Source organism: Oreochromis aureus, linkage group 3 (genome assembly GCF_013358895.1).
Source record: "Oreochromis aureus strain Israel breed Guangdong linkage group 3, ZZ_aureus, whole genome shotgun sequence".
In the NCBI taxonomy this organism is placed as follows: domain Eukaryota; kingdom Metazoa; phylum Chordata; class Actinopteri; order Cichliformes; family Cichlidae; genus Oreochromis; species Oreochromis aureus.
Window position 1 is genome coordinate 68301541 of NC_052944.1, and position 15529 is coordinate 68317069.

At 41.4% G+C, this 15529-nt stretch overlaps 1 protein-coding gene across 2 annotated transcripts; it reads left to right on the plus strand.

Moving 5' to 3' along the window:
• Positions 1 to 30: 30 nt before the first annotated feature.
• LOC120437413 (heat shock 70 kDa protein 12A-like) lies at positions 31 to 4032 on the plus strand. Of its 2 annotated transcripts, none has more exons than XM_039607991.1 (4): positions 31 to 312; positions 724 to 948; positions 1027 to 1198; positions 2221 to 4032. In XM_039607991.1, exons 1-4 carry the CDS (start codon positions 31 to 33, stop codon positions 3288 to 3290), a joined length of 1749 nt encoding a protein of 582 aa, XP_039463925.1. In that variant the 3' UTR covers positions 3291 to 4032. The 2 variants fall into 2 exon arrangements, with proteins under 2 accessions (XP_039463925.1, XP_039463926.1); XM_039607992.1 differs by having other exon boundaries at positions 176 to 312; positions 711 to 948.
• The last annotated feature ends 11497 nt before the right edge of the window (positions 4033 to 15529 follow it).

Consider the following 15529-nt stretch of genomic DNA (forward strand, 5'->3'; position numbering starts at 1 on the left):
TAGCTGCTGCTCTTCAGCACTGTTTCCACAATGGATAACTCATACATCATAGCGATAGACTTTGGCACTGCGTACAGTGGATATGCTTTCAGTCTGACAAAAAGAGAAGCAGAAACTGAACCTCGTTTAAAATACTGGGGTAAACAGGTTTCACTGAGGACCCCAAAGACTCCGACCTGCATCCTTTTTGATGAACATGAAAAATTTCTCAGCTTTGGTTATGAAGCCCAGTCAGTTTATTTTAGAACACGCGGTGATGAAGCCAGAAAGAAATTCTTCTTTGAATGCTTCAAGATGTCCCTCTATGGCAAAGTAAGTGTAACAATCTGATGATATCAATATTCTGATATTATGGGGTAACACTTTCTGCTTTGTGTTGAATGTTTTAAAGGTACTAATAAATAAATAAATATAGCCCTAGCATTTTACTGATCTACCTTACTAATTGTAATATAACTTCAGATGATAGCCACACGAACATAAACACAATGCATTAATGTTAAACGTAAGTATCATCTTTTGGCCAGATTATTTTTGAAAAAGGCTTTTAACAGCATAAATAAGGGATATATAGTTAGCGAGATATAGATATATACAACTGAAGCTGCAAATGAAGTAATAGGTTTGTAACTTCTGACATGAGAGTCTAAACCAACCAATTAACAGTTAACAACACGACAGAAGTCCTTTGTCATGTTATTCATATCCAGTCTGCCATCATAGAAGCTTAACAGTGATGTGACAATTGAAGCTGCAAATGGAAGATCGATGAAGGCACTGAAGGTGTTCACAGAAGCTCTGAGATACCTGAAGGAGGACGCTCTGAAATTCATCTCAGAAAATGCTGGTGGGAAGCAGTTCATAGCCTCTGACTTCACCTGGGTGGTGACTGTACCTGCCATCTGGGATCCTTCAGCAAAACAGTTCATGAGAGAAGCTGCGATGCAGGTAACAAAAACAATAAACAGATGTACTGTACAGCAGTTTTAAAGCAAAAAAAAAGACTTATTTACCTTTGATTTATAGGCAGGTATTGTGACCGCAGGAAAGGAAGACAGATTGGTCATTGCACTGGAATCAGAAGCAGCCTCAGTCTGGTGTAAGAAGCTGCCAGCTGATGGTTTTGAAAGAGAAAAAAATAGTGAAGTCACATTTGAACAGGCTTCAGGAACACAATACATTGTGGTGGACTGTGGAGGTACTCTATGTTTTCATAGTGCAGTTTTTCTTACTTTTTTATGTTTTTATGGTTTAAAAGAGGAGTGAAAGAAGCCATCTATGTCCACATCTTTGAACAGAGGCAGTGGTTTACGACACCAACTGTCTGCCATCTATAATCCAGTTTTGAGATCCCTTCTCAAACACCTTAACAGCCACTCACATCCTGGACCATCTGACCTCAGGGAATCACATGATAGGGTGGGGCTAGGTTCATAATGAGTTCACCCGAAACCTTGACTGATTATGACCCACGCCCATTTTCGAGAGAACTTCAAAGTTCAAAAATAAAAAAAATGGGGGTCACTCCCATAGGGTTTAAATCTGGGACTCTCCACCATTTGACTCTAGATCTGAAGAAGCTTCTTGAAACTTTAAGAAGTCCAGACGCTTTTCTTTCCATTTACATTCTAAATGGTAAATGGCCTGTATTTATAGAGCGCTTTTATGGTCCCTAAGGACCCCAAAGCGCTTTACATATCCAGTCATTCGCCCATTCACGCACACATTCACACACTCACACACTGGTGATGGCAAGCTACGTTGTAGCCACAGCCACCCTGTGGCCACATTCTACTCATACAATGATGTTTTATGCCAAAGTTTACAAGAGTTCAGATAATTTAAGTTTATCAATGTATTATCAATACAATGAACATAATTTAGGCAGAAGACCTCTCCCACATAATTTTGTGTTTTGGATATTTATTTATGTTAGCCTGAGAGGATGAATCTAAAATCATGCACGTCTCACAGTTAAAACATCAAATCGACCAGTCTTAGTTGATACCAGATAACTAAATTGATATTGCTCCCAAAATTTAGAGAATCAAATACAGGGAAGTTAAACTAAGAAAACATGAGTTTGTTGCTGCTACACTCTTGTGTATAGTTCTGTGTATTCACCAGTGAGTGATAAAGGCCGTAAAGTCTGCATTAGGGGAGTGGAGGAGAGAATGATTTGTAAAGATGTCACTTGTAATTACTTCCTGTGTGTTGCAGGTGGAACCATTGACATCACTGTTCATGAAGTCCTGGAGGGAGGAGCCCTGAAAGAGCTGCACAAGGCCTCGGGAAATGATTTTGGGGGACAAACTGTGGATAAAAAATTCAAAGAGTTCCTCAGAGAAATCTTCAGTGATAGTTTGTGGGATGCATATGAAAAAGAGCATCCAGGAGAGCTGCAGAAGATGATGTATGAAATATCAGTTTTAAAAGAGAATGATGATGATGTGGAGATCAGCTGCCCATATAACCTGGGTGAAATGGCAAAAGAAAAGCAGAAAATGGAAAAGTTTTTTAAATCAGTGAGAGGTGTTTCCTGGAATGAAGGATCCATCAAAGTCTCAAAAGAGAAAGTACGATCTTTCTTTGCTGAGAGTCTGAATGGCATCACCAAGAGTCTCAGAGAAATCCTGAAGAAAGATTTCAGGATTGAGTACATTCTGTTAGTCGGGGGCTACGCTCAAAGCCTGATTCTGCGTCAGCATATTACCAATCACTTTGGTGATCAGTGTAAAGTTCTGTGTCCTTCTCATCCTCAAGAAGCAATCATGAAGGGAGCTGTGATGTTTGGAAGAAACCCAGCATTGGTGGCATCTCGAATAAGTGCCTTTACTTATGGGGTTTCTTTGTCTCTTAGGTTTGATGCATCCAAGCATAGAGCAGACAAGAAATACACAAACAAAGAGGGTGAGTGGTGTGATGGTATTTTCTGTGTACTGGTGAATGAAAATGAGGAAGTGGGCTGGGATAAAACCAGTGAGTACAACTGCACTCCAGTAGAAAGAGATCAGACAGCGGTCACCTTTGCATTTTATCGCACAGAGAGAAAAATCCAAGGTCTAATATATGTAGATGAGTGGGGAATAGAGAACATTGGTTCTATTATTCTTGAGTCACCTGACACAGCAAGAGGCATGAATCGTGAAATCAGACTAGAAATCAAGTTTGGTGCCACAGAAATGACGGCCACAGCCATAGATGTAGATTCAGGTTCAAACGTTAAAATTGACCTTGATTTTATGGCTAAATCAATGAGATCATTCAGAAACAATGTGTGGCAGAAGTGATTACATGAAACATCAGGCAAACAAATAGATACATTGTTGTTAGAGCCACTGCTGTCCTTAAGTTATGAAAGGTACTCTAGCAGTTCATCTTTAGTCACGGAAGTAGTGAAAACATTGTTCTTCTTATGAAATCTGAAGAGAATCTACGTGAAGTTACATTGTGGTTATGTTGAACCAATTTTTTTTTATTACCGTTAAACTGTATAAATAAAACTTTTGTATAATCCAATCCAATTTTAAAACACCTGGAATTTTAATTTCTTTCTTTCTTTTCTTCATAAAAATTCTAACCTGTGCCTTAAAGTCCAAAGACATTGCATAAATTTAAATCCTTCAAAATGTATAATTTAAAATATTTCCATTAGTGTATAATTCCTGTTTATATGTTTTATGATCTATCCAGGGATTTTTCAGTGAACAATTCTTAAATAATTTCACCTAAATCATATAGAAGAAAGTTTTGAAAATGTTACTTTGAAGTTATTTTGTAGCATTACTTTATTAACTTTGAATGATAATTGGGGGATTGATCAAATCTGGAAAAGAAATATCCTAAAATTTTGATGATTTTTCTTCCAAAATGAGTGTTAAACATTTTTTCCCATTGGAAGGTACACAGTTACTACTATCATCATTCATTGCTAATAGCTAATAATAACTAGACCCTGTATCCTAATGAGCCTGTACAACACCTATTAATGCTTGTTCGACCACAATAAAGGGCTTTCATATGTGTTTTAAAGCCATTGTTCAATAAAATATTTTATTTTTTTACATTTTAAACCTGTTTCTTTCTGTAAGACAGGGGTCCCCAATCCCAGTCCACGAGGGCTGGTGTCCCTGCAGGTTTCAGATCTCACCCTGGGTCAACACACCTGAATCACATGATTAGTTCATTACCAGGCCTCTGGAGAACTTCAAGACATGTTGAGAAGGTCATTTATCCATTTTAATCAGCTGTGATGGATCAAGGACACATCTAAAACCTGCAGGCACACTGGGGAAATCAGTTGTCTGTAAAACCTGTGGACTCATCACATTCACATGTATTGGAGTTGGAGGATGAAGGTCTCCTTATCTACCTCCAGTAACAATAGCAAACTAATTTCCTGGTTAATTTTATAAACATTAAAAATACACACAATTTTGTCATTCCATGACAAAATGACCAATACATCACATTTTCTAACGCATCATGACATTACAAAAAATACAAAACTGTACTTTACCATATTCCCATTATTATAAGTATCAAACTATGCTGTAAACAACAGGTGGACAGAAAAGTATTTTAGAATATTGCTGTAAATAATGTTTTGCTTTATTTTATACTCCTAATGACCCTGGAAGTGAAATTTGATGGTGGTAAAGTTACCTGTTAACCAACTGCTAAAAGAAGTCCCAGGCTTGAGATCCAGTGGAGACTGATCTCTACTCTCCTTACCTGCTGAACTGCTAACAGACACATTTAATGACATTCATCAGATGTGATTTAACAGATGGAGCTAAAAACAACTGCAAGCTTTTAACCCTTACTTGTTCATTAAATATGATAAATTTCTCTCTCATTCTTTTTAGAAACGGTGTTGGTCAACTTTCTTGAAAATAGTAATAAGTAACTAAATTTGTTTAACATTTAAACATATTTTCTGCATGTTGCAGAATATATAATAAAATAGTTTTTTGTGTTGACACTCTTTCAAATAGATGCACGTAAAACACAGCGGAAAATAAATAAAATCAAAGACTCAGCAGTCCTGTTTCTCTATTTTCACCTGTATAGTAGGAGTGGGGCAGGTGGAGGTTTGCCCTGGTGCAGGTGTGCCACAGTGGTCAGTGGAAGAATCCGCGTGTTTCTCTGTGAATTTCACATTCTCGTGGTAGCGTAGCCTACTGAGTGCTTGCTTAGAGGTTTAGGGGTTATTTTCGCTGTAAAAACAGTTTTCTTCCCACACAGTGAACAGTGAATGCTAATGTTTTTGTCACTTTTTACGGAATCAAACTCAGAGTAAGGTCAGTATTTCTACGATTTTCAGGGCCGAGTACAATAACCTCAGTTTTATCTGAATTAAGAAGCAGAAAGTTAGCGGCCATCCAGGTCTTTATATCTTTAAGACATTCCTGCAGTTTAAGTAATTGGTGTGTGTTGCCTGGCTTCATGGATAGATAGAGCTGCGTGTCATCTGCATAGCAGTGAAAATTTATGCTATGTCTTCTAATGATGCTGCCTAAGGGAAGCATGTATAATGTAAACAGAATTGGTCCTAGCACTGAATCCTGTGGAACACCATAATTGACCTTAGTGGGTGAAGAGGACTCTCAATTTACATGTACAAATTGGAGTCTATTAGATAGATATGATACAAACCACTGCAGTGCAGTACCTGTAATACCTACAGCATGTTCTAATCGCTCTAATAGGATATTATGATCAACAGTATCAAACGCTGCACTAAGGTCTAGCAGGACAAGTACAGAGACGAGTCCACTGTCAGAGGCCATAAGAAGATCATTTGTAACCTTCACTAAAGCTGTTTCTGTGCTGTGATGAGCTCTGAAACCTGACTGAAACTCTTCAAATAAGCCATTCCTCTGCAGATGATCTGTTAGCTGTTTGACAACTACTCTTTCAAGGATTTTTGATATGAAAGGAAGGTTGTAGTCATGTGTGGGTTGCGAACGAAACGGCTCATAGAGACAGATGCGAGTTAACGATGTGAGCCCATGGGTTTTTTTTTCCTTTCTCTCACCCTCTCTCTCCCACTAATTTCCGCTACACTCCGCACGCGAGCCTTGTGCTTTGCACTGAGAAGAGGGGGGAGGGGCGGTAGTTACACTCAGTAGCACAGGAACAGAGACAGAGGGAGAGAGAGAGAAAGAGAGCCAGGGACAACAACGTCACATTAGAAAGGTATAGAAATCATCCACAACTATTTTCAGTTGCAGATGTTAAAGGATTCAAAAAATTTATTCATGCAGGCCCATATTACAGAGAATGTGCATCTTCTTTTTGTTTTCATATTTAAAATTTATATTTAATTGTGTTGTGGTTTGCAGTGTTTTGTATTGTTTCACTTTAAATTTGTTAAAAAGGAAAAAGCTGAAAATTTAAATAGTTAAGAGTTGAACTGTGACTAGTTGTTTTTGTATTATATGAATTATTTATTACATTTTATGTGGAGTGAATAAATAAAAGTATATTTTTGGTGGCCCCTAGAGACAAAGCACGTACAAACTCCAAAACATGTAAGAACTCTAGAATCAACCTCTGTTGGAGTAGCGTTCAGGTAGCTGCTCTGCTCTATGTTGGTACAGGGCATTGAAGATGATAACAGTGGGTCGATTATATTCTTAAACTTAGTTACAGCACTTTCAGAAAGACATCTACTTTGATAAAGTCTACTCTCCACTGCTGTGTAATCAATTATTGTAAATGTAAATGTTATCAGGAAATGATCAGACAGCAGAGGGTTTTCAGGAAACACTGTTAAATGTTCAGTTTCTATGCCATATGTTAAAACAAGATCTAGAGTGTGATTAAAGTGGTGGGTGGGTTCTTTTACATTTTGAGAGAAGCCAATTGAGTCTAATAACAGATTAAATGCCATGTTGAGGCTGTCATTTTTAGCATCTACATGGATGTTAAAATCGCCCACAATAATTATTTTATCTGAGCTGAGCACTAAATCAGATAAAAAGTCTGAGAAATCAGAGAGAAACTCTGTGTAAGGCCCAGGTGGACGATAGATGATAACAAGTAAGACTGGTTTCTGAGTTTTACAGCTGGGGTGGACGAGGCTAAGCATCAGGCTTTCAAATGAATTAAAAGTCTGTCTGGGTCTTTCGGTCTGTGCTTCGAGGTTTCTGGTAGTTAGAATGACTCGGGGGTGTTGATTCATTTAAACTAACATAATCATATCGAGAATCTGTGGCAAGATCTGAAAACTGCTGTTCACAAACGCTGTCCATCTCATCTGACTGAGCTGGAGCTGTTTTGCAAAGAAGAATGGGCAAGGATTTCAGTCTCTAGATGTGCTAAGCTGGTAGAGACATACACTAAAAGACTGGCAGCTGCAATTGCAGCAAAAGGTGGTTCTACAAAGTATTGACTCAGGGGGCTGAATAATTATGCACACCCCACTTTTCAGTTATTTATTTGTAAAAAATGTTTGGAATCATGTATGATTTTCGTTCCACTTCTCACGTGTACACCACTTTGTATTGGTCTTTCACGTGGAATTCCAATAAAATTGATTCATGTTTGTGGCTGTAATGTGACAAAATGTGGAAAAGTTCAAGGGGGCCGAATACTTTTGCAAGCCACTGTATGAGGACATTTTGAGCAAAATTTTGCTCAATTTTGCTCAACAAGGGCCTGATATCCACTTATGAGGACATTATACTGCTACTGTTCTATCAACTTGTATTTGTATAGCGCTTTGCTAGTCCCTAAGGACCCCAAAGCAATTTACACAACCAGTCATCCACCCATTCACACACACATTCACACACTGGTGATGGCAGCTACATTGTAGGCACAGCCGCCCTGGGGCGCACTGACAGAGGCGAGGCTGCCGGACACTGGCGCCACCAGGCCCTCTGACCACCACCAGTAGGCAACGGGTGAAGTGTCTTGCCCAAGGACACAACGACCGAGACTGTCCGAGCCGGGGCTCGAACCGGTAACCTTCCGATTACAAGGCGAACTCCCAACTCTTGAGCCACGATTATGTGGCTCTTATTTTTCTTAAAAACAAAAATAAGGTAAAAAATCTGGTAATTCTTTGTTTTCACATTCATCGGGCCCCAATATGCCCAAATATCAAAGAGAAATTAAAAATGTGGGTCTTAGGAGGTTAAGCTCAACTATTTCACATTTTTAATCAAAATATTTCTGTCTTTTTTCTCAGTGTTAATTTTGAAAAGCAGTTATTTAATTGGTTTAAAATGTGCTCAACTCTTTTGTAAAGTCTGATTCCTTACTATGAGAGGAAAATGTTTGGAGTACTACTTCTTTTCCTTGACTCTGAATGTCACTGACAACTGCCTCAACGGAACATTTTTTTTGAACAGCACTTTCAGTAAGAACAGAAGCTTGTAAAAGGGCGACAATAGATCCAGACATTCCAACAAGCAAGTCCTTTGAAATAACAGTTGGAACCTGAACCTGTTTTTTTGTTTGTTTCTCCAGTAAAGCGTTCATGTGTGCCTTATTTTCTGTAATGAACAGGGTGTGTATTCCTGGGGATGGCAGTTAAAAGTATTTAACCACTGAAAAACTGACACGCAAACAGACTTATTCGGAAAATAGTTTCTGCATGTGTCAGTTTCCATGATGTGCATGAATGGGAACTGAAATTCACCTGTTTGAAAGTGGAAAAGTGGAATAATTTCCAAGAAAAGGCACTTTCTAAAGTGTAATAAAAAGTGTATAATGTTTCAAAGAATTACTGCTAATTAACAGTGTAATTTTGATGTACTCAGTATATTCTAAGGAGCTTGGAAAGAAAAGGCGTCTAGACTTCCAATTTAAAGAAGTCCAGATGTTTTGTCTGGTAATTTAAGATATTTTTAAATTAAGTCAAACTGCTACAAAGCTTTAAATCTCCCAGGCCTTTCAGTGTGGAGTTTGCATGTTCTCCCTGTGCCTCTGTGAACTTTCTCTGAAACCAACGTTTTCTCCCAAAGGCCAAATACAAACATGTTAAGTCCTGTCCAACGTCTGGGATATGTTGAAATGTGAAACACCTGAAGCACCTTCAGGTACTTTCTGAAGAACTGAGTCACTCAGTTGAACTGCCACTAAACTTTCATCATTTCTGACACCCACTCAGAGATAACAAATGCTTCTGTGTGTCTCCAGTAGCAGTTTTTGATATGGGCGACATGGACGGTTGCCCTGGGCAGCATCATGGCATTGGCACAAAAAATGTTGCTCACACCCATGCTGCCCCGACATCATGGCAGCACATTTTTTTTGCATGGGCACCGATTGCTTTTGTGTTGCCCATTTGCGGGCAGGAAAGAGCCCTTCATTTGCGAGTTGCGCCTGCTGCTTGCTCCACAGGGAGGAAGGGGTAGGACGGATGGCGGGGCATTTTCTGGCTGGCTGGAGCAGCACCTAATAACCAGCTCACAAAATCAAACTAAATAAAAACAAATCACCAGACTAGGGCTGTTAGAGTATATTGTTAAATGTTGTCATTATTGTACTTAAATTTGTAAACCTTGTTTTAAACTATATGATCAAAGACATTCTTTTGGTTGTATTCTCCTCCCCAACCTGTTGAATGTTTAACTGCAGGCACATCCTATGTAAAGGTTCTGTTTTCTTATTTAGTAAGGGCGTTCACTTCTTTCTTATATATGTTGGACCGTTAAAGGGGTTAAGCCATGTACAGGGTGAAGGGAGATGTCCCTTTTTATGACCAGGGATGTTGTTAAAATGGTTGTTTGTTTTTTTTTGTTTTTTTTTTGTTTTTTTAACCTGTCCCGTTTGGTTCTTTTGCCATCAGAATTATTGTCTAAAGGCGAAGAAAGATGCCCAACGGATTTACTTTACCAAATGGACCATCCCAGCCTTGCCGTAATGGTCCATCTGATTTACCTTTTATTGTTTATTTTATTTTCACTAGCTGAATACGGGACAGACTTGACTGGTGGAAAGAAAGGGGAGAAAGAAAGAGGGAAAAAAAAAAAAAAAACCTGAGAAGAGGGACGGGGAAAAAGGGCAAAAACAAAACCAACAGAATAAGCAGACAAAAATACATATCGATCACCTGGATCACCTGTTGAGAAAGAAAAAGAAAGCAAGCAGAAGAAGACGAGAGTAATAAACAAGATCACAATGATATATGGGAATATGACAGTAAATACTAAATATTAAACATTATGGTGCAGCACGTGAGATCGACAGCGCACAGTGTGCTTTGAGGTAGGAGCCCAAAAGGGTGTAGTTTGTGTGTGATCACCCGTGTGTACACCTGTGAGCATGAACAGCTTGTTTTAAAAAGGTTCCTTCATGTAATGATCTGCTAGAGGGTGTGGGGGGCCACTGCCCCGACCTCCAGGGCATGAAGCAGGTATGGAGGAGATCAAAACTCCAGACATCTAGAGGCCCCAGAACACAAGAGACCAAGGAAGACCAAGAGAGGGCAGCCGCGCCACTATCCCAGAAAGAGCTGAGGAGAGTCCCAGATGAGGGGTCACTCAGCAGCCGCGAGCAGAAGCCAGGGGGTTGCAGTGACGTGCCCGTGAGCTCCGCCCGCAGCCAGCTGTGCCTGAGTGACCGAGCCCCAGGCCGAGGCCGAGGGCACCCCATCCCGGTGGCCCGAGCGAGCCCCAGGCTCCATGCCCCGATAAGCAGCCGCCAAGGAGTGAGCGGTGGGTACCCGGCGCCCACCCCGGACACAAAGAACCACCAACGCACCGATGTCTGAGGGCGTCTGCCACCGGCAGGGGAAGTGGTGGGGGGAGATGGGCCTCCAAACCTTGGAGGGCCTGAGATGTCCCCAGAGAGGTGGGGTCTGATACCCAACCTGACATATAGACACAGACAAACAGGCACACACAGATACAAACATCCATTCCCACCCTCATGCTCTCAACACTCACCCAACGTGGAGACAGACATAGAGACACTGTACACACAATCACACTCCCCAAGCGTACTCTAGGCCCCGGGTCTAGGTACCCTTGCCCCTGGAGGGGAAACTGCGCCCAGACCCAGGTGGTGTTACCCTTTTCCCTGTGGTGGGGAGAAGCAGACCGCCCGACTCCGCAGCAGCAGGGAGGCCCCACATTCCAGACCCCAGTCGGACGGCCAACTCCTCCTCCTAGCCCCCCCGCTCCAGCAGGCCGCAGAGAACGGGGGTGTAGGAAGACTCCAAACCTCCCTCCACCCGCTCATATGTAGTGTTGATGTATGTGTGTTCTAAGGTGCATTTAAAACCCAGGAGGGCATGGAGCTACCTGCCAGAGCAGCAGGTAAGCGTATAGCCCCTCCTGCTAGCCCTCAATGTCTACGTGTATTTAAAATTGAGAGGTGGGCAGCGACGCCAGGGGTAAGGTGTACACCCTGGTGGTGATTGGAATCTGTGTAGCGTGCCCACCCCAAGATCCTATATGTATGTGTAATGAGAGTGTGAGTAATGTGAATGTCTAAGTTGTGGGATAAAATTGAGGCAGAGGCAGCCAGAAGGGGACAGAGGGGGATGTCTCCTCTGCACCCTGGTGACACACCCCTACCCCAAGGCCCTGCATGTGTGGGTGATTGTGGTGGAGCGGGAAGAGGAGGCAGCTGGAGATGGGGAGGGAAGGAAGGGAGGGCAAGTGACCCCTCCTGGGGTCAGCTCCCCGCTGACCCCAGTAGGCACCCCATACTCTGCAACCCGCCAGGGAAAGGGGGGGCCCAGGTCCATCCAGACCGGAGCCCAGTGCAGCAGCGCTGCCCGGCCCCACAGAGCCCGGGACAGTCCACCTGACCCCACCACAGAGAAAACTGCACCCACCCCATCATCCACTCATCTTCCAGACTACACAAGACAATAGACGCCCAGGCTGAGATCTTCCTCCACCTCTCCTGTATCTCCCCTCCTGCAGAGAGAGTTCCTGAAGAGAGGAAGGCTCCTGCAGGATGTGACAACCTCCCCACCAGTCGAAGAGCCCCCAGGTGGTTCGATGCACAGGCGGCACCCTGCGCCAGGACTGGGCCCCATACACCCACCCGCCCACAACCCCGGCAACACACCAACCAGGACCCAAGCCCTGAGGCAGGCCAGGGCCCCAGCCCAGAGACGGAGTGCCCCAGAACCTCACGCCCATCCCGGACCCACCCAGGGGCAGCCAGGCTACCAGGTCAGTAACCCACGTCCGTCAGCACAGACCCTCCCTAGCCCTGCTGCACGCAGCCACGAGGAAACCGTCACCTAAGAGCCAACAGAGCCCCCCAATTGGCCATGACCGCTACCCCGGGTTGAACCCCCCAAGGAAGATGCTCCCGGGGAACCCCCCGATGCCCTAAGCCTGTCCCTACCCCCACACCAATCACAACAGTGAAGGTGGGACCAAACTAAGACCCCCCACCCCCACTAGGTGATGGAGCTGATCAAAGGAGCCCAGAGCAATTGATCTGATGTGGTGGCAGAGGCTGTATCAAGACTAATGTGATCTAATAGATAATTTCTATATTGGTTAGAATTAAGATTATTTTTATTTTTCCAGTTCATGAGGACTGTTTTCTTGGCTATGCATAGGGCAGTGAAAACCATATGGGCTATATTCTTTTCCGAATGACATTATCTAAGCTGCCCAACAAACATACTAAAGGGAAGTTGGAATGTTACATTTCAGACACTTTGATAAGTCTTCACATATCTCGCACCAAAACTTTTGAACTGGTGGACAGAACCAAAGTGCGTGGATATAATTGTCCGTGAATTGGTTTGGCAGTGTGAGCAGTTGTTGGTAGACGTAAAGCCCATCTTGAACATCCGATGACCTGTATAGTGTACTCTATGTAGTATTTTGTATTGAATTAATTGAAGACTGGGATTTCTAATTAGATGAAAAGTTTTTAAGCAAATCTGAGACCAGAAGTTTTGGTCAAAGTTAACTGATAAATCCACTTCCCATTTTGCAATAGGAAGTGATATTGATTCATCTGTTTTAGAAAGCATTCTGTATATTTTGGATAGTAATTTGGGGGTTTTAAGAGTAAGAAATTGAACCACACTTGGTGGTGTTTGTAGTTCAACTTGACCCGGTTTAAATCTCTTTTTTACTATGGATTTAATTTGCTGATATTCTAAAAATCTTTTCTTGTTGATCCCATATTGTATAACTAGTCTGTCAAATGAAATAAATTCTGTTCCTTCTAGTATATGTTCTAAATATTTGATTCCTTTACTACTCCAATCTGAAAAGTTTATCATATTATTGTTTTGTAGTATGTCAGGGTTGTTCCAGATAGGTGTACGTTTGCATGGGATTAATGAAGACTCAGTCAGCTTCAGAAACTCCCACCATGCTGTCAGAGAGGAGCTGATGTTGATGCTTTTGAAGCATTCATGTCGTTGGATGTTTGAGCTGATAAATGGTAGATCTGAAATCTCTAGATTATTGCAAAGTGCTTGTTCTACATCTAGCCAAGGTTCATCTAAGAGAGTATGTTTTTGCCATCCTGAGATAAACTGAAGCCTGTTGGTCTTTTGTAGTGTTTTTAAGCTTATACGTGGGGGCTTATTTTTCCAAAGGAATTTGGACATATATGAATCTAGAGATCTGAACCAATCTCGCGGCGGTTTAGTTGGGATCATTGAGAATAAATAATTTATTTTTGGTAATACCATCATTTTTATAGCGGCAACCCTTCCCATGAGTGATATGGGTAGACATTTCCACCTAGCCAGATCACCTTCTGCTTTCTTTAAAAGTGGGATATGGTTTAATTTAGTTAGATCTGCAAGCTTGGGAGAAACATTAATACCTAAATATTTTATATTTCCCGATTGCAGTGTAGTAGAAGAGGAATTATGGAAGGAGCAATTAATCGGAAGGACTGTGGATTTTGACCAGTTAATTGAGTAATCTGATAATCTTGCAAAAGATTTTATCAGTTCACTCACCCCAGAGATATTGGTTTGTGAATTTTGGAGAAAGAGTAACACATCATCCGCATAAAGGCTGATTTTATGTTCCATGTTCTTGCATGTTATGCCCTTAATTACTGAATTCTGTCTAATTGCTGCTGCTAGTGGTTCGATAAAAATTGCAAACAGTGAAGGGGAGAGTGGGCATCCCTGCCTGGTGCCCCTCAGGAGACAGAAGCTGGAGGATGTCTGGTCATTTGTTCTGACACAAGCTGTTGGGGAATTATATAATATTTTTAACCAGTTGATGAAAGAAGATCCAAAACCAAATTTGTGTAAAGTTGCAAATAGAAATTTCCAGTTAACTCTGTCAAATGCTTTTTCTGCATCTAAAGATAATATTGTAGTTTCAAGGTTTTTACTGTATGAGTAGTCTTAAAGTCTTAAAGTCTTAAGTGTTAAAATGGTTGTAACCAGGAAGTCACACACACGGACACGCATACTCGTGTGCTCATACACACATGCATACACACACACACATGCTCGTGTTTAAACTTTTATGACCATATGGGTTTTATAATAGGTGGTGTTTGTTTGTCACTGAATAAAAGGCGGCGAGAGGACACTGGGAGTCGGAGTCATCTGAGGTCGGGTACGGAATTGCAGCCTGATCCAATCGACCTCCCTTGCAAGTTAAAATGGATCGCTGTTTGTCTTGCTTTGTTCATGGGTGATAAGTCTCTGAACCATCCGGGCCTGCAAACGCAGACCCAACAAGGGCTGTCAATGTTAACGCCGTTATCACAATTAACAAAATTAAAATTTTTAACACAATTAATCCACTTGGACCGGAGAATGACTCAAATCTCTGAAATCTCTCGGTCAACGCATTTTGGGCAGTTTGTCCAAAGTTTGTCCATTCTGCCCTCTAGGTGGGTTGACTGCGTTAAAAGTGGGATGATTTCATAGAGGACATTTCATTCCACTGATGTCAATCCTAGCTAATTATGTTATTATTTTTCCTGGGTTGAGTGAAATCCCAGAAAAAAAAATCTACACAGACTGTGCACTAAGGTCTGGGTTTGTTAGTCTATGTTGTGTTTGGGTGTTGATACCTGAGTGCAAAATGAACACCAATGGAAAATGGACACGGAAAAGTCAGAGCCATCAGGTGCTCAGTTTAGAAAAAAAAAGAGAATAGGATGAGAAATGAGCAAAGGTAAATGTAAGCAGATGTCTTTGGATAATGGCAGGCATTATGTATGATATGTATCCTGAAACGATAACATTCATTAGTAGAGATAGTAATAAACTTCTGTTTCATTTTGTTAGCCACTTGGCTATGATAGTAAACTGTAGACATACAGTAGACACTGACACAATACAAACACAGAACTTGCACCATAACTTTAACCATATCAAGAGCAACAGTAGAACAAAAATGCAAAGCAGGAACTAAGTGACATTTGTAATTCTATTTCTCCTTTCCACAAAGAACACTAAACATGTGATATGAGAGTGTTCATTGAGAAGTATAGAAATGGCCAGAAGGAGTTGCACTATGTCTCTCTGGATCTGGAGAAAGAATATCATAACATGCCTAGAAAGTGTTACTATAGGAAATCAGCACTGACAGAGAAGCATTTGAGG